The following is a 19,597-nucleotide window of genomic DNA, read 5'->3' as shown; positions in this document are numbered from 1 at the left end:
ACAGTACAACTGAGAATCTGAGTTACAACTCTACCTTTGGTGCATGATTGCTGTGTGATAATAGGGCAAGACATACAATCCAAACTTTTAACAGATGTCTTATAATTGTGCCTATTTTCATGGGGAGCCAACATTCGGCGTCTGTACTTTGTGCAGGTTGCCACAATAACTATAGCTGACATCCAGTAGAAATGTGCTGTTTCACTTTAAAATAATAACTTCCCTTTTTTACAGTGGGATGTGGTTATAACTTGTACCCATATTCTTAGATGCTCAAATAATATATCTATGAAAATCTTCCATAAAAATTGTCCCGTCCCCTCAATTTAGTGCTAGAAGAGGTAAATCCTCTTCTTTGAGTACCAGGCAGCATGCCCAAGGTTTTATTGATTTCATTCAAGTTTCCCATAATTCCCCAGAAGGAGGACTTCTTCTAGGTTTTAACTTAAGAGTGTATTTACAGAAAGCAGAGCAACTCTGTTCACCTGGGTTGGTGCTGCTTCCACTTGATTTGGAATACAGTCTCACGAACTGGATGGTGACTGGAAACAGGGGTTTTTGTAGATACCATCAGAGGCTTGTTTATCTGTTTTTATTTTACTTTCTAGCATTTCCTTTTCTTTGTAAGAGGCTGAGTTGAGGACACATGAAAAGGTGTGTTTTGAATAAGCCCTGAAAGTTGCTCCCCATGGGGCATGTTGCTTCTCTTTCACTCCAGGTGATGCAAGTAAAATTGCTTTCATATTCCTTAAGTATATGCATTTAGAGCAACCTTGCCATCTTTGACGGTTATTGCAGAGAGGAGAGCAGAGCTCCTGAAGGAGATTATTATTATTTTTTTGCAACAAACAACCCACAATACTTAAGTATTGCTTGGAAGCATCAGCCATGGCAGCGTGAGTGTCCATCACCAATTTGCTCTTTGTCATTACTGAGTACCTACAGCAGAGGCAACTAACTGATGGACCTTTCAGTCCACTGCATATGTGATCACTGCATATGCCCCCTGTTTTTGTGGCCACCAAGCCCCCATTTGTCATTAAAATAAAAATTATAAGAAGAATGCCATGATGTCAATGTTTCTGTGCACCTCAAACACTTAATTTTTTTAAAAAAAACAAAACCATAGGGTTGTTGTGCTGAGAGGAAAACATGGCGTGCCCCACACCAATGCATGCTACCCTGAACTCAGGTGCTCCACCAGATGACACCATCTCACCTGTTCTGAAAGAAGTTCTGGAGTTGTGCTCCCTCACATTTCTCACCACTGATCTATGGTGTATGTCCGCTTATAAAGGATACATTTGTGTATGGATTTGTGGATTATGTGTTGTAATTCCTTAAGGAAAAGTCTGATACTTAGGAAGTAGACATGAATAATGGATAGCTTCTAAGGGGTTCACATGCTATAAAGAACAATGACTCATATTCAAATGCAGGAAGTTGTTTACTCTTATATATGAATGCATATATAAAAGAAGTCCCTCTCTCTCACACACGTGTATGTTACTGAAATCTTCACATACCATATTTTTTGCTCTTTTTCCCTCCTAAAAAGTAAGGGGAAATTTGTGTGCATCTTATGGAGCGAATGCAGGCTGTGCAGCTATCCCAGAAGCCAGAACAGCAAGAGGGATTGCTGCTTTCACTGCAGCGATCCCTCTTGCTGTTCTGGCTTCTGAGATTCAGAATATTTTTTTTCTTGTTTTCCTCCTCCAAAAACTAGGTGTGTCTTGTGGTCTGGTGCGTCTTATAGAGCGAAAAATACGGTAATTAGAAATCAGATTTTAATTAGGCCAGATCTTCAAATCCATGGCACCTCTAAAAGTGTACAGTTTCATAGCTCAGCCACAAATTGTTGTCGCACATTATGCTCCTGCATCGTAGTAAAGCTGACTCTGTACTTGGTGGGGAGATGGCAAACTGAAGAGTCAGATAAATGTATATACATGTATTTGTTTATTCATAGATGTTTTTACACCACTCTCCAGCTAAACTGCTTTTCAGCTAAAAAGGCTCCCAGAGAAGCTTAACGATTAAAAAAAGCAAGTCAGTCTCTTCCCTCGGGCTACCAATCTAAAAACACAACACAAAAAGGGGGGAAAGGAATGGAGGAGGAGGAAGGAAAAAACAAACAACTCAGGCGCCAGTTCCTAACACACAGTTCTTATAGCAACCAGCTATGTGACAAATGAGGGAGAAGACCTGAAATTTCTGTTCTCTCAGAGGAGCGGATAGAATAGCCCTGCTTCCCTCCTTGCCCTCTGTTGCAGCCTGATGGAATGGCTGCTGCTAGATGACTATGTAATATAAGGAGTGGATACAGCCCTCTCAGGAAGAACAGCTGTGGGAAGGAAACCTAGGCTCTGGGAAAAGGAATAGTCATCAAAAAACTGGAATATTAAAGAGAAGGTTATGTACCATTTTTTCATCTCTTTGCACATGATGCAAGTAATGGATGTGATTATCAAATATTTGTGTAATTAGTATGCTTTGTGAAAAAAATGTATATTCTAAGGTTGTGTTTGCTTCCCAGCAAATTTCTTCAATGGGTGTACCAAGTACATATCTGTCAACGTTTCCCTGTTTTAAAGGGAAATTCCCTTATTCCGAATAGGATTCCTTGCAAGAAAAGGGAAAAGTTGACAGCTATGACCAAGTAGCTTGACTACTTGTTTGCAGAGGGTGTTTGCAGTACACAGGCACACCTTATAATAGACTCACAGATTTAAAAATGCCTTATGCATATAAAATGAATGCACAAAGAATTAATCACTACAACATGAAGTCATTGTTTTTGAACTAGCCATACAATTGTGCATGGGGACTGTACTAGGGCTTGAAAAAGGAAAGTGTGGCCCCAGCCTGTGCTTCGGGGGGAAAGCCCTCTGTCTGAGTGACTTCTTCCTGTTCTAAAACAAACCTTTTGACATTCTTCCCTTCACCCCCAAAATCAATAAGAATAAATGGACAGTTCTCCCCATGGAATGATGCAGGAAGTGGAGTCCCCAGGGATCTTTACTGTGCTTCATAATTTGTTCATGAGTTATCTAGAGTTAGGGGTGAGCAGTCAGGAAGCAAAGTTTGCTGATGATACCAAATTGTTCTGGGTGGTTAAAAGAACATGGGATTATGAGGTGCTTCTTTCCACACTGAGCGAATGGGCATTAAAATGGGAAATGCAATTCAGTTTAAGCAAGTGTAAAGTGATGCAAATTAGGGCAAAATAATCCTAAAATATGATGCGGGTGGCGCTGTGGTTTAAACCACAGAGTCTAGGGCTTGCCAATCAGAAAGTCAGCCGTTCGAATCCCCTCAACAGGGTGAGCTCCCGTTGCTTGGTCCCAGCTCCTGCCAACCTAGCAGACTGAAAGCACGCCAGTGCAAGTAGATAAATAGCTACCGCTGCAGCGGGAAGGTAAATGGTGTTTCCATGCATTGCTCTGGTTCGCCAGAAGTGGCTTAGTCATGCTGGTCACATGAGCCAGAAGCTGTAAGTCAGCTCCCTTGGCCAGTAAAGCGAGCGCCACAACTCCAGAGTCGTCTGTGACTGGACCTAATGGTCAGGGTTCCCTTTAGCTTTTAATCCTAAAATATAATATGGAGCTGGAATATGTTCAGAAATGGACAGCTAAAAAGAGCAAGGGGGTGGAGCAAGTGCCCTTTGAGGAAAGATTACAACATTTGGGGCTTTTAATTTAGGAAAAACCAAGTGAATAAGGTGGGGAGTTATTCTGTGGTATGGAGAAAGTGGATATGTTTTTTCTCTGTCTTTCATAATACTAGAATTCAGGGCAATTCAAAGAAGGTAAACATTGGAACATTCTGGACAGAAAAAAGAAGGTACTACTTCAGGCAACACATGTAGTAATGACCATCAACTTGGATGGCTATAAAAGAGGACCGAGGCTATCAATAGTGTCTAGCCACTGTGGGAGGCATTATGCCTCTGAATACCAGTTCCTGGGAATCCCAAGCAGGGGAGTGCTGTTGTGCTCAGGCCCTGCTTATGAGATTCCAATAGGTGCCTTGTTGGCCACTGTGAGAACAGGATGCTGGACTAGATGGGCCTTTCTCCTGATCCAGCTGCGGGACTTTTCTTCATATCACAGCTGCATAGATGATTCACATTGAATAGTCTTGCACTACACATGTATGGTTCTGCACACAGAAGGGACTTAAAGTACAAGCAATGTACTGGTATTTTTTTTATAATTAGGCTGCTTAAATTTTCACCACAGAATCTTCCAGAACTAGTGTGTCAAATCTGTAGCACCAAAAACGGAATGACTCTGTCTTCCTTGTTCATTATGGTAGTAATTTTGGTTACATGTGTTCTTGCCTACAAGATGTGTGAAGTTTGAAGCTGAGTATTTATACCCATGGGGATGGAAGTTAAATGAAGTTTAAAAAGGTGAAAACTAAAGACATGGATAGCTGGGTTGTGAATCACCTTTTTCCAGGATTGATGGCAAATCATCCAAAGAGTTGGAAGCTGTAGGTAGCAATAAGAAGTGATCTGTCTTTTCTTCTTGCTAGGCATGTACTCTAGTAAATCTTTCTAGAGAACCAGTCAGGCCTTATTTATCTTTGTTTTCACGTCACTTGAAAAGATACTGCAGTTTCAATATTTTGCAAATAAGGTCTGTACGTAATGGCTTAAATAGAGTTAAGTTTGCTTAAATTCATTGAAATCAATGGGATTAAGCCTGCCTAACTGTTCATTGGATTGAGGCCAAATGTGCTTACCCTGGTACCTATTAATAAATACTGTGTTGACTACCTGAAAGGTTCTATGTAAATTAGTTTGACAGCATGGAAATTTATTTTTCTCATAATTATTCTGCATTCAACTGCATAGTCTCTAAAGGCTTCAGTAAAAGAATTGTGTGAAGCTTACAAAATGTTTTACACCATGAAACACTCTATTTCCATTAAGATGGTCTAGAGATGGGTAGCCTCTACTTTATTTATGGCCACTGCTTGATAAATGGCTGAGGTTTTAGTTAGTATTCTCCATCTCTATCTGCATGAAAGCACAACACATTTCAGTTCACGAGATAGAAGAGAATGCTTTATCTCATGATGCCCTCTAATACCTCGATGTTATTTCATCTAGATTTATGTCCAAAGTAAAGCCTTATTGGAACTTGAGCACTTTTATCTTTCAATTTAAAATCAAGTGCATAATACATTGCTAACGGAGGGCAGGCAGACCATTTATTTCTCTTGTAGTTAAGATCCAGATAGAATTTTATTTTGTTTTCAGTTGCTGAAATCAGTGGGGGGAAAGGAAAGATGCTTAGACTTTAAAATTCCTAAACCCTTCATAGTATATTGCTTCAAACTTATAAAAGACAGCCTTGTGGGGTTTTTTTTTTATTTTTTGCTGTTGAACTTACCAGATATAAAAAAAACAGTTGCCCAGACCTTTAAATATAAGCATTCACCATTAAAATACACAATAAACGAATAATTTAATGAGGGGACTTGGGTTGAGAGATCAAAGGAATGCCTGTGTAAATAAGTGTGTCTTCAAAAGGTGTTACCATAACACAATTTTACAAGTGTAAATGACTATGAAATCCTCCTATCATGCACCTTGCAGTAATGCAGTTTGGAAGTACAGGAATCTGCTTTGGGCAAAACAAATTCAGTCAAAACCATGATTATGGCAGTGCTCAAATATTTCTGTAATTTTAGCAGCTGTTTGTCTTGGAAATTAATTACAATTAAAGTGTGGTTCTCCATAGACAAGAATTTGTTCCACAAATAATCATTTCTTCTAACATGATGACATTTTGTGATTGATTTTAGTAGTACCAGGCTGAATAGCAGCTTTGCCATCTAACTTCTGGAATTAACACTTTTGATAATTCATACAATTCATATAGCATTTAGTATTCATTGCAAAAGGTGTTTTTTGTTGTTGTTCTTACCAAAACCAAATCAGTTGCCTGCCTCTCTGGTCACCTTCTGTCAAGGTGTTCTTTGCTTATGTCCAAGCTGGATATTGGGGTGATATAAACCATGCATTATGGGATACATAGTGCTGCTGATGTACAGTATTAGGATGAGTGGGTCATTTAAAGCACAACATGCATAGGAAGGACAGGACCTCCTCTCTCCGTCACCATTTATTCTTGCTTGGGCTCCCCTTGCTTGGGAGAAAAATATCTGGGGAAATAGATCTCCACACAGGAGACACAAAGCAAAGAAGGGACAAGAGTAGAGAAGGTTCAAGGGCAAGAGGAAAAGGGACTACAAGGACTATGCTAGCTTCTCCTTTTGCAGCTCTACCAGAGGAATCCTCTGTTTCATCCAAGTCCATAGCCCAGGAACCCTAGACAGGCACCCTGCCCCTGGGTGAGGTCAGTCCCACCCACCAAGATGTGAGACATCCAATTTCCATCAGCCCTGGGCTTCATACCCAGCTATGGTGCCAGGACACATGCAATAGGTTGGGATTTCCAGATATGGACAGCACTAGGGAGGAAGCATGGAGCAGCCTACCTGCTGGTGTGCGTGGGATTGATTCACCCAGGAGCTTTCATTGACATACTGACTTTGCAGCTGATTTGGAGGATCCATCCACAATCTCCCTAATATTTTCTTTGGGGGGGGGGTGTAGGCAGAACCACCTTCACATAGGGTCCTCACCTAGTCTGCGACTATGTGAGGAGAGGAGATGGCTGGAGCCTGGAGCAGCAAACACTCCCAAACTGCTCGATGACTGTTTAAAGAAGATAGTCCTATCTACATCATTTTTGGCAGACTTTTAGTTTGGCTTGCATCCACCTTAATGCCAGGAGTATGACAGCAAACACCCTGGAAGGGTGGAATATTTGGCTAAGGAACTGAGGGGTGAACCTAGTGTCCCAGGCCAGGTTGAGCAGCTCCAAGTTTGACGTGGGGTAGCTGTTTGGGGAGCCTTTGGAGGTGATCTTGGTGGAGACCAAGGTCAAGAAGAAGGCCCTCCCCATGGCTAAGAAGGGTGAGATGAGGCATCCTAAGGGCTTGGGGAAGAACTTGTCTACATGCACCATATTGAGGTGCCTTACAGAGTATAGTGGTTGGACAGTGTTCTCGAAGCTACCAGCATGAGTTTGACCAAACTGCGGTAGGCAGTGGAAGAGAGGAGTGTTTGGTGTGCTCTGGTCCATGGGGTCACAAAGAGTCAGGCACGACTAAACGACTAAACAATAACAAACAGAGTATAGTCTTACAAGGTACTGGAGAAGTCACCCCGAGTGAGCATCACTACCCACTCTCTTTGGCGTTCAGCTATTTAGGTGGCCCTTAGGGAAAGCTGCATATTCCTAGATATATGCAAGGCTCCAATGTGGGCATCAGTCTGCACACTTACAAAGCGCTATAAAATCAGTGTTTCTGTCTAAGTGAATGCACACTTCGGCAGAAAGGTGCAGTTCCTGAGTTAAGACATCTATCATTCTCAGGATTGTTTCCCTGAGTTGGCACTGCTCGCCTACATCCTGAAGGTACTTAGTGCTATCTGGGATTCCCTGTCAGTTAGAAAACAGAAATTCTTGCAGTAAATTGGGATTCTGGAGGGCATTCCTCCCTGCCCTGGGTCCCAGGGACTTTGGGGTGGGATAGTTCCTTACAGCTTCTGCTGCTGCACATGTAGAAGAGGTTGTTTGAGCATCTTGTAGTTTCTGTGCCAATTCCTAACCCCACTTTGGCCATCCGTTCTTGGTCTTAGTTCCCAAACCGGGGGGTGGTCCTTTGCTCCCCAAATGAGGCTGTTCTAGCCAAAGTAGGTGTCCAGGGGGGTGCTTCATCACCCACTCCCAAATTGTGTCCTGTCTCTGGGTAGTGTTTTGACAGTGCCTTCCATCTCCAGAGGGGGCAGCATCGCAAAGGTGCTTCATGTTCTCTGTCACCCCTTGAGAACAGCAATTCACAGTGAGAATTCCCATTTTCTCCATTTGAGCTTTGAAGGGATTATGTTTTGCAGTCAATTGGCACAAACTCCTCCTCCTTATTCACTCCACCCATCTGACTGGGTTTTCCCAGCCACTCTGGGTGGCTTACAGTACATATAAAAACATAGTAAAAACATTGTAGACTAGTACACATGTTCTACTACTCTAGCATCTCGTCTTCCCCTTAGGCACTTCTGATACTTTCAGATATGCCTAAGGTAACATTTTGAGAAGGTTTATTGGATGATAATCATAACTGAATCTGTTACGAGAATAATTAATAGTCTCAACTTCTAGAGCTGTCAGTCAGACAATTTCTTCAGCAGCACAAAACTCACACTCATGACCAGGCATAAGCAAACATTTTACCTGCATGATGTATTTAACCTCCAGCCCAGGAAACACGAGATGTTTTTCTTTTGAACAGGCATCTTGTGAAATGAGCTCCAGACTAGTCTCCTGTTTTCATTACAGCATGTGGTTTATTAAGGCTACTGCACTGTACTTTCTGTCTGGTTTTCTGTTTTGCAAAATTGCGCTTCACACAGATAGAGTTTTACCTTTTACAACAGTTCTAGCTTAGGCATTGCAGCAGCAATATGTTTTTGGATTGTATTGACTTCTGTGAAATACTAGCTTTGGTTTGGTCACTCCTCATAAAAGTCATACAATTTTGGGTTTTTCTCAGAAGTTTTGCGTGATTCAAAGTAAACAGCAGCCTACTCTATGCACTTCATGACTAGTCTGCATTTTTGTTGTTGCTCATTCTCATAAATACCTTTTCTCCCTACACAACTGTAGCCATTGTCCCTTTCCTGTACTTTTATAAGTAAAACCAATTCCACAAGAAACTAATATTGCGATGCTCTACCACGTAGTCACTGATAGTTGCTGACTGTTTCTATATCCTTGTTCACCCACACTGTATAAGTGGTGGTGGTGGTGTTGTAGTAAAAGAAGTGTGTGTTTTCCTGTGAAAGAGAAGAATTATTGATAATTCCTAAATCTGAAACCTGAATCTATGCAAATCAGAAATAAATATATGGTAGTGCCCCATCTCTAGAACACTCTACCCAACAAGGCATCTGGTTCCTGTGTCGTTTTGGTGTAAGAAAAGTGCCCTTTTTAAATTTCCAAGGCCTTCTAAATATTGCTTGACTTCGTTTTGACTCTGTTTCTGTTGTGTGTTTGTACTGTTTTAATATATTTTAATTTGTTGCCGAAATGTTGGGGTGTGCTTGTTCTATTGCTCTGAATTATTTATGAGCACCATGAGAGTGGTAAAATTGAATGTATTGGGGTATGAATACATAAGTAAATATAAAATATTGGCTAAGCATAGAAGTGACGAACCAATTCGCTTGCGACCACCTCTTTTATTTCCCTAGCTCCCCAATCTGTTATGGATAGTGCCCACTCCCTTTCCATCTCTGGCAAGTGTCTGTCCACTACTTTCCTTCCAGATTAAAAATCCTTTCTCTTCCTAGAAGTGACTGACTCCCATTTACTTGCCAATGCAAGCTCTTGTGTCTCATGCTGCTTTGTACTTTCTGTTTTATTGAGCAATGTGTTGGTCCTGAACATTTAGCTGCAAGCAAAGATAGAAGGCATAGATATGAGAGACAGGTAAAGTGGAGTTGTGCTGATGCTGTCTGTTGCCTGACCATCATTTCATAGCAAGCACGTGACACTGAGAAACTCTTGAAGAAGTTGGCAGTAATTCACAGTCCTTCACAATATCTTTTTCATTCTGAATATCTAATCTAACCTTTTTGTAAAACTTAATAGCTCTGTTAGAAAAACATATAACCACAGATCTAGCACAACAGAGGAAAGCACTCATATATTTTAGCTGTTTTTATGCACAATCATCAGGAAAACACAAGAGGTTTAATTTTGTCTCATTTACCATATTTTTCACTCTATAGGACGCACTTTTCCCCCTCCAAAAATTAAGGGGAAATGTGTGTGCGTCCTATGGAGCGAATGCAGGCTCCTTGGCTTCAGCGATAGCAACGCGAAGCCTCCGAAGCGCAGAGGGAGCGCTCCCTCCATACTCCGGAGGCTTCAGGGATAGCCGCCTGAAGCCTTCGGAGTGCAGCGCGAGTTCCCGCTGCGCTCCGGAGGCTTCAGGTTCCTTTCGCTGAAGCTGGGAGAGCAAGACTCTCCTGGTTTCAGCAGAGAAGGAGAGCTGCACAGTGCTTCTTCAGCCAAGTGGGAGCTTTGCTGAAGGGGCGCTGAGCAGAGAGGGGGAGAATTTTTTTCCCCTTGTTCTCCCCCTCTTAAACAAGGTGCGTCCTATGGTTGGGTGCATCCTATAGAGTGAAAAATACGGTAATTGTCCCAATAGAATTGAGGTTGTGTGTCTTCCTGTGGTGGCAAATGCAGTAAAAGGGTATGGAGGCTGTTTCATGAAAAACTGTCCAACTTCTGTTGAAACTGATTTTCTTATTTTCATAAGAACACTTGACCTGCTACTGAATTCATGATATTCCCTTTCATGGTTCAACATTTAATAAATCTTATCCAGTGAAAATGTTTATTTTTAATGTTATACTATTCTAGAAATGATTCTCTGTGTCCAGGGACAGTTTTTCTTCCTAATGCAGATGTCCTAAAACACATCCTGTACTTCAGTGTCATTATACATTAACTAATTAAGGCAAACGTGAGCTATCATCTAACGAGGCAGGATGGGGGACTAAAGATTGTGAATTTTCCAGAAATGTTCATGTCTCGCTGCATGGTTGCATCTACTGTTACTTACTTTTAACATAGCTGCTCCACATGTTGCAATTACAGCCAGAAAAAACAGCATTGTTTAATTTAATCAAAAGTGCAGAAAGATGAATGGATGGCCTGAATAATTTACAATCTTTGCATAATACTGCAGTGCAGAGAACTGGAAGGATTGATGGCCAAAGCAGTTAACAAATTTTAGAAGCCTCCATTAGCTTTTCATTGTCATATGTTTGTGGCACTGGATACAATAAGGTTTGCAAGAGATCTCAGTCTAAGGGACTAATTACTTGTGCCGATTGCCATACTGATGAATAGACTCTCATTGTATCATTCCCTTGAAAATGAGGAGCAGTTTGTGATTCACGACTCTATCCTACTTGATATTTGATAGTAATTTTAACAGATAAATGAAGGAAGGCAGAATGATGAAGTGGCTATCCATGCTCCATGACTATCAAATGCATACACATAGCCAGCTGCGTTCTGCCTTTTTTTGTAATCGCTAATGGAGAATTTTAAGTTATTAATCACGCTTTGAGCAAATGTAGCTTTTTTCTTAGGCATATAACTGTGCTTTTATAAATTCTGCAGAAAGTAAGCTCCTCAATTCTGTGTATGTTTAAAAATAGTAAAAATGCAATGCAGAGCATTCAGTTAAAATGGATTCAGATAATACCTGAATTGAATTTATTAATGAAAATTCACATTTTACATGTATTTTTTTTTGTACAATGCGTTACTATCGAATGTGGACTTTAAAAAGAATTAATGGCTCTAACTGTGTAGTAGGCTTGTAGCTCTTCTTTTAGATAGCTAGATTCACTCTAACAAAAAATATTTTCTCTTTCTGGAGTCTAAATAATTAAAGAAGAGGAATACAGATATTGTGTGTCCAATCATTTGTAATCTATAAATTAATCAGACCTATTAATTTGTCAGAGTTGTCAGATAGACAATGATTATTAGCTCATGAAAAGAAATGAGATTATAGTTTGTAGTGTTGCTTTGCCATTCTTAGAGGCGCCATTCTTGAAGGAGCCATTCTTTTATAAATAAAATTCTAATTTTGTAATTGGAGCATGCAGATGTTGGCTGTAGATCTCTAGTGTTATTCCTGTAGGCTTTATTACTTTACATATAATACAATGTATTTGCATATATAGGTATGAACATGCACCTGAATTTGCTGTTTTTAATGGTTAATATGCAGTTTTACAGCACACTCGCTCATGATCACATAACAAGATAGGAACTGGCATTTATATATAGCCATATTAAAACGATCTATGCATATTTGAATAATACAATGTGGAAAATAACAAGTGTGATAGAACCTTTTTCTAAATGTAAATTTTAAAAAGTATACCTTCGATATTGTGCACCATAACATGCAGTTCTTAATTAAATGGAAACATGCAGCTACATAAAACAGAAATCCAATCAGATTTGTTTGAAAATAGATTGCTGTTTTACTCTCCTGGAATGGTTTATTTAAAAACAGGAAATGGAAACGAAATGTATTTTCTTGTGTTGTTCTAAGCCTCAGGGGCTAAAAGTAATGAATATTTTAAGAGATTATTTTAATTAAATTCCTGCACATCTAAACAGAGTAATATTTTATTATCACATGCATAATCATGTAACAGAAGTATTCATTAAAGTTAACACTTTCTTGACCAAGAATTTGTGGTATGATTTACTGACCTTGTGCAAAAAGGCACAAATTAGGAAGAAAAATGAAGGGGGACAGACTTTGATTAATATAGGTAATGCTATACCATATTTATAATAGCCTGTTCCCTATTCTGGTTTATAAATGCAGTCACTGAGAAAGGTGCCCTGCTGAGGCTGAAATGAGGCTGAAATCGGAGCACATGCCACTAGAGTGTGGGGAAACTGATCACACTGTCAGCAATTCATTTCAAAATGATGTATTTAGTGCTCATTTCACCTTCCAAGGGGGGGGGGAGGGAAAGGAGTTCCTCAGACTGGAAGGTGATATTGTTATTTTCAAGGACATACCTAAGTTTTAAGATCGCAGAAAAGGGCTTAGGGTGCTTTTTTGAAAAAGAAAAAGAAAAAGAGCAAACAAGGAAAGCTTTATGCAGAAATTCAGTGCTACCATGCTGTTTGATAATTGCTAACATATGTGGTTCCTCTGTTTCATTGTAGTCGTCCTCGTGAGTTCTGGCGCCTTGACTACTGGGAAGATGACTTGCGGCGCCGGCGACGATTTGTGCGTAACCCCCTTGGATCGACACATCCTGAAGCGACGTTAAAAACAGCCATAGACCATGGTCAGTGTAAAATCTGCTTCTTGACAATAGCAGCAGGTACAGTGCATGGCAATGGAGCTTCAAGCTCCAGTCATCTGAGAGGAGGTGAAACACTTTCACATTCAGAGGTCCCTTAAGTTTCTTTCCCTGACCTGTGCATTTCAAGACCTAATTATATCTTAATGGCATCTCCCTGTACGAGTCCTTTGCATAGGAGGCTGAACTTAGCAGTGATTTGAGACAAAGGTAGAAGATTCCTTTATTCCCTTGGTATGGTTTTGTGACAAATTACCTTACATGAACTGTAGCAGTATGAGCAAGGCATATTTTCCCTTTGAAAAAATCCCCACTGATTATTTTAATTAATGTCAGCAGAATATGAAGACTGTGTACAGAGCTTACTATATTTTCAGGAACCCTGTTTAATTCTCCTACATGTTAGCTCATTTTGTCTTAATTGAAGTAATGCAAACCAGAGAACATGTATTCTCCAAATCAGAAATACATTAGAAGAATATATACTATGTTTAAAGGTAATTAGTTATCTGTAATTATTTTAAAACTCAGTATTACCATGTGTTATGCTTTCTTATAAAAATGAGCCAAATCAAACAAATTATACTGAAAATTAGTTTAAAACTGAGATTTAATATTCCTTATTACAAATACTTTGGAAGTGAATATTGGCGCAGGGAGCAAGTCACCAAACTCTCATTGAATAGTTCTTTCCCATTTTCCCATTTAACTCACATTTTCTATTTTTTTTTTTTTTAGATGGTAATTTCTATTTGAAATTATGTTAGTGTTGTATGGGTGTCTAGGAAGGCAACATAATTTGGAAAGTTTGTTCTGAGCCAAGCATCTTAACCTCTTGCACTAATGTCTTCAAATATGTCAGCAACTATAATGCCAAATATGACGTCCCTTGAAATAAATGACCAAACAGGGAAGAGTCAATAATGTGATCTAAACACAATGGTCTTAGATCCTCTCATCTTCTGCTAAAGAAGAAAGGGAGAAATGAGATGTAGAATTAATTAGGCTTCTTCTGCTTTGAAACTGCTTGTACATTTTGTTCTACTGTACACTAAAGGCTTCAAGAGTGCAAATTGTCTTTGTCTATATATACTTAGTTTTAGTAAAGCTTGATACTTATCAATTGTAAGCCTGCTCATATTTGCAATAATTAACTGCCAAAATTTAATTTCAACTTTTCTAATGTGGGTCAGTTGCACACTTTATGAAATACTTTAACCATTCATATTAAAGTACAATTAATATTTTAGTCATTTTTTAATATTCATTTGTCTCCTTATTGTTAAAAGCAATGCAGTGTGCAATATTATAGTAGTAATAATCCAACTGGGTAATACTTCTGAAGAATGCAGAAATTGTTTTTCAGACAGTCCTAAAAACTAAAATTTCACTACTGCTTGCCATAGTCACATGTGACAAACATTCTTACATTGCATACATTGGGAATGTGCTAAGTTCTGTAGAATGGTACAGGTGACAAAAATAATGTACTGTACAATCTGTCATTTCTCACTGTAGTTATTGTAGAAAATGGCCAACCATATGCACTAGTTATAATACATTCCAATAAGTGATTTGCTTCAAAGGGAGTTGAGTGAGTAGAATAAGTACCAGCCCTGTGATAGGTCTTCTGATCTCAGTTGCCATCATCAAGATTAAACATAGCTTTTTGAATCAGAGAAAGAACACTATTAAGGCAACTATTTATTTATTTGGACCTGTCTAATTCTTGGGGCTCAGTGTAAGTAACAACAAGCGAATATTTAAAAAATATAATATAATATAATATAATAAAATGAAGCAGCTGAGATCTAGCAAACTGCTTAAGTGAGTTCAAGGCTTGTGTACACATAGTAGGAAACCCTAATTTCCTTTATAACAGTAGATCTCAATTCTTTTGAGATTCAAATGAACCATAAACACAAAGAACTGTAGATGGTGGCCTGAAAGTCTAAATAATAAGGTTGCCCCATAGTTAAAGAAAGCTTAGTTGTTTCATTATGAGTTTTAGTTGATTATATTGATTGGTTCATTGATTACATTTGCCTGTGAGTAAATGTTCTGTAGGGTTGGGGGGAATGTGGAGCAAATTTCGAGGGGCATGCGGGTTCTGGGGGGGCAGAGGAGAGAAACTAGAAATTCCATTGTACTAGTGGATTTCTGTTGTACAACTGGGCAGTCATTAGTTAGTTGCCAATTAGTTACTGAAGCATGAAGGATACTTTGTTTTGATGATACATGAGTATCTCATAGCTAGCATTGCTAGCTTCTTTAATATAGTCTTCTTTAATATAGTTGCTGATCTGCAGTATTTATAAGAATTTGCATTAAAAATAATGGTTTTTTAAATAAAAAAATTGCTTTCTGATTCTTAGAGTTGCATGAAAGTTTTAAAATCTGTTAATTAATTAACCAATCAAACATTGTGACTTTACTAAATAGAGATTCCCAGCGCACACAGAATTTTAACCCAGGCACCATAAACTTGTGCAAAATGAAAAAGTCTCAGAGCAGGTTCACAAAATACTTTTTTCATACAGTGCCTCCATCTGCATGGAGAAAAGTATCATGTGAACTAGCTGTATGTGGATATGTGTTAGAGATATTTCTGTGATTGTGGAGCTGGGTTCTCCATTGCAGCAACACATACTTGAATATAGTTTGTGTAGCAAAACAAAGTGGAAGGAATTGACCATTTGACATGGAAGTTATGCACCTTGCAAAGTGCATTCAGGCTTGTGTCTCAGCAGACGTCTATAGCAGGGGTGCCCAAACTTTTTTCAAAGAGGGCTAGATTTGATGATCTGGACATGCGTTGTTGACCAAAGTTGTTGAGCTTTTATCTTAGGATTTTATCCCAAAGTTGTTGAGCTTTTTAGCTTTTTTAAGGATTTTACCCCAGAACATTGTGGGTGGCGCTGTGGGTTAAACCACAGAGCCTAGGACTTGCTGATCAGAAGGTCGGCGGTTCGAATCCCCGTAACGGGGTGAGCTCCCGTTGCTCGGTCCCTGTTCCTGCCCACCTAGCAGTTCGAAATCACGTCAAAGTGCAAGTAGATAAATAGTGAGAAGGTAAATGGCGTTTCCGTGCACTGCTCTGGTTCGCCAGAAGCAGCTTAGTCATGCTGGCCACATGACCTGGAAGCTGTATGCTGGCTCCCTCGGCCAATAAAGTGAGATGAGCGCCACAACCCCAGAGTCGGTCACGACTGGACCTAATGGTCAGGGGTCCCTTTCCCTTTACCTTTACCCCAGGACATATACTGCCACAGGAGCTGAATTAAATTGAGTAGCGTGCCAGATTAGGCCCCCAAAATGGACTTTGGACATGCCTGGCCTATAGGAAGGGAGTTTCATGAAACTGAAACAGTTAACTGAGGATGCTTTTCTACACTGCCTCTGATGTTGGAACTTAGTGCATGGGGAACCTTTACAAGAGGGACCACAGTGGAGTATATGGTAATGTGGAATTGCTATTAAAATGGCACTTTGATAATAAATGAGTATGGCATCTTATAGAGGTATGAGCTGAACTACAATTCTGGTGACCTGCCTTTGAATCTATGTTCCTGCATTTAGGATGTCACCAACATTCCTGGTGGACTTCTGTTCTTCTGTCCTGTGGTTTCTTTTTTAATAATTAATTACAGAGCATTCTATTTCAATTATATACACTCCGTTCCAAAATCCATTTGTCTCAAAGCAACTGGATTCAAGCCAATTCATACCCATTTTGTTCAAGGGGGAACAGCTTTGGTTTAATTCCAAGTATTTAAGCGGAACTGGGATGTGGATCAGGCTGATAGTCTTTCCAGCGGGGAATGTTTTCTTTTGTTACACTGTCGAATGATTCCTTTTACTTACAAATTCTGCTTACTTTAGTTTACCTGGTAAACTGCTTTACTTATAAATCCAGAATAAAAACAAACAAGTCTATTATTAATATCTCACAATTAGCCTAGTTCTTACTAAAACTGGTGTTCTGCATTGTGGCAGAATTCACACTATACAGATTAAATATTGAAACAAAATAAGATGTAATTGTAATCCTGTTTCCATTTAAGTAGTGGGTTTTGCAATGAATTTCAAATGGGAAAAGGGCTGTTCCCATAGCTCCTACCCAAGAGGATGCAGTCTGTTAAAGTTTACAATTGGAAGAAGTGGAAAAGATTCAAAAACAATCAGAAACCAAGACATAGTAATGCCTAGAGAGCAAAAATCAGCTCTGTTGCAGCCTCATTTATGTATTTCAGTAGCCATCTCTTCAAGGGATTGATTTGATTTGAAGGAGAGCCTTTGGTGCAGAGGTGGCAGAGTAAATACCTGAAGACTAATGTTCTCTGTTCAGACAATCAATATCAACCCCATGACTATACTCCAGGCTACCTTCTAGTTTAAAACATTTTTTAAAAAAATTCTGACAATTTAATTGCCCTTCCCAAGCACACATTAAATTGCTTGGGAAAAAGGACTGTAGGATATTTTTCAAAGGCCAGGTTGCCAGGATGGGGGAGGACATCCAAAATGGTTATTTGTAAATGTCGGTCTGGAAAAGCAACTGCTCAAACTTTATTTTTGCATTTTGTAACTCAGTGATACTAGTCTTTGGAAGAATCTGTTTTAAACTTGGTGTGCCTTGTAGAAATCAGCACCATTCACTGAAAAAAAGAGAGAATTATCTGTAACATTCCACAACCTTAACCCTTTTGAAAACTCTTAACAGATCAGTTCTTGATAAAAAGGTATACAGTTCAGGTGGAAGAATAGGATTTTCTGTAATATTCCAAAAAAATAGTGAAATTGCAAGATTTGTTAATATTGAGCTACTCGGTGAAACTTGACAACAAAACTGCAGTAAATTGTATTGGCCACTCCGTTCCCTTCCCTTTAACATTGAGGGCTCCTGGTTGTTTTCAGGGTGATGTAAGTCTTGTTGCATGAAATATAAAAATAGCCTTGTGACTATCTCATTTCCCTGCTGATACATGTGTTCATGTGTGTATTGAGACAAAAGCTAATGGTTAGTGTTATGCAGCAGCTGAACTGGAGCCTTGTTCCTCATGGGTTCTAAACAGTTTCATCTTGTTCCATACATACTTACCTCAGGGGTGGGGAACCGTATCAGATCGGCAGACCAATTAATATTTCCTCCATCCATCTCAGGTCGAGTTTAACAGGTAGGTGGAGCTGACCTGATATAATAATCACCTGATACAACAGTGACATAGGTAGATTCATAAACAGAACTCAAGGCTACAATACTGTATTGTAGGCCCCAAGTGTATTTACTAATAACAAGCTCAACTCAATTCTCTGAATGCTGCAACTTGTGTAGCCAAAATGGACCCACCTGTGCACAAGAGGGAGGCATCAGCAGGCTCAAAAGATGTGCAGAAGGACAAAAAAGTTCTGGAGCTGGGGAAACCCCAATGACAGCTCAATAAGGATTGAGCAGTGGACACAGAATTGTCGGGAGTGGGTGACAGGAGCAGGTCAGCAATAACTCACCCAGCTTCAGTGAAGTTAACTCTTTATTCAAAGAAACAAAATAGCTCAGGCCTAGTGAGTACAGCAGTTCTTCCCAGAAGATATTTCCCCACTGAGGCAGTTGCAAGGACTGAAGGTCCATGCCTTCCCACAGCTCCCTAAGTCTCCTCCTTCCCCAGGTCCTTCCCATGCAATCTGAGACTCTTGACACCTTTGTTTGCTTTTGCTCCACCCTCTTCATACCTCTTCTGGTTCTGGGACACCAGCAGAGAGGGGAACTGGTTGCAGGAGGGGGAGACCTCCTGGCTTCTTCAGCAGCCTGCCTCATCTCTGCCTCTTGGGTCCCATCCTCTCCAACCTCTGCTTTTACCACAGCCTCTTCCACTAAACCCCATTACCTCATTTGCTTCTGACACCCTCCTCCTCCTCCTCCCAGTTTGCTCCCTCTTCTCCCTCTGACTACTCATCATCATCCCACCTCCAATCCCCTGGCTCTGAGCCTTCCTTCCTTAAGGGTTCTCCAGCTGGTGCCTCCCATCGCTCCTCTGCATCCAGCCAGTCCATGACAAGAATGCTGACTATATTGAGGGAGAAACTCAGAAAACCCAGTTATCTGATATAGGCTTTGAGTCTTTGAAGCAGAACTCCAACCCTTTTACATTATCTAAAGCATTTCCATTTCCCCTTCTACCTACTTTTCAGGGTTTTCCTTACCCTTTTCAACAATCAGTCTTTGGGCATGAATATGTTAAGTCCTCATTTGGGAGGATTGTTCCATTTATTATTATTATTTTTAAAAAGATTTTTACTTCTGCAAACTTCAGGGTTACTCTGCATCTGCTGATACCATCGTCTTTTGCATGGGTGACATTTTGGCTCTATAAAAATGCTTGTTCAAAGACTTGAGCTTGGTATTAGACAAGTGGGGCCCCCACAATAAACTGTTTCAACATATTCCAACATGTTTCCTGTGCTTGTAAGTGCTGATAAAAATAAGAGTTGGCTCACAGATGAAAACAATTAAAAACGTTTTAAAATGCAACTCTTTTGCAAGTAAGCCGACGGATTGTGTCCCTTTACTATGCAATAAGCGCTTCATTGGGTCTGGAA

The 19,597-nt window shown here is 39.8% G+C and overlaps 1 protein-coding gene across 5 annotated transcripts in view; it reads left to right on the top strand.

Annotated features, from left to right (window-relative positions):
• The window catches only part of LRBA (LPS responsive beige-like anchor protein), a 350,444-nt gene that overhangs the window by 166,837 nt on the left and 164,010 nt on the right, over positions 1 to 19,597 (top strand). For all 5 annotated transcript variants that reach the window (XM_083456976.1, XM_083456977.1, XM_083456975.1 and 2 more), the window contains exon 38: positions 12,861 to 12,985. In XM_083456976.1, coding sequence (XP_083313102.1) covers positions 12,861 to 12,985 — 125 coding nt within the window. The remainder of the gene's footprint in view (positions 1 to 12,860; positions 12,986 to 19,597) is intronic.

This window comes from Podarcis tiliguerta (genome assembly GCF_965153285.1).
Source record: "Podarcis tiliguerta genome assembly, chromosome: 9".
NCBI classification, from domain to species: domain Eukaryota; kingdom Metazoa; phylum Chordata; class Lepidosauria; order Squamata; family Lacertidae; genus Podarcis; species Podarcis tiliguerta.
The sequence above is the reverse complement of the archived record's forward strand: the minus strand, read 5'-3'. Positions and strand labels throughout refer to the sequence as shown.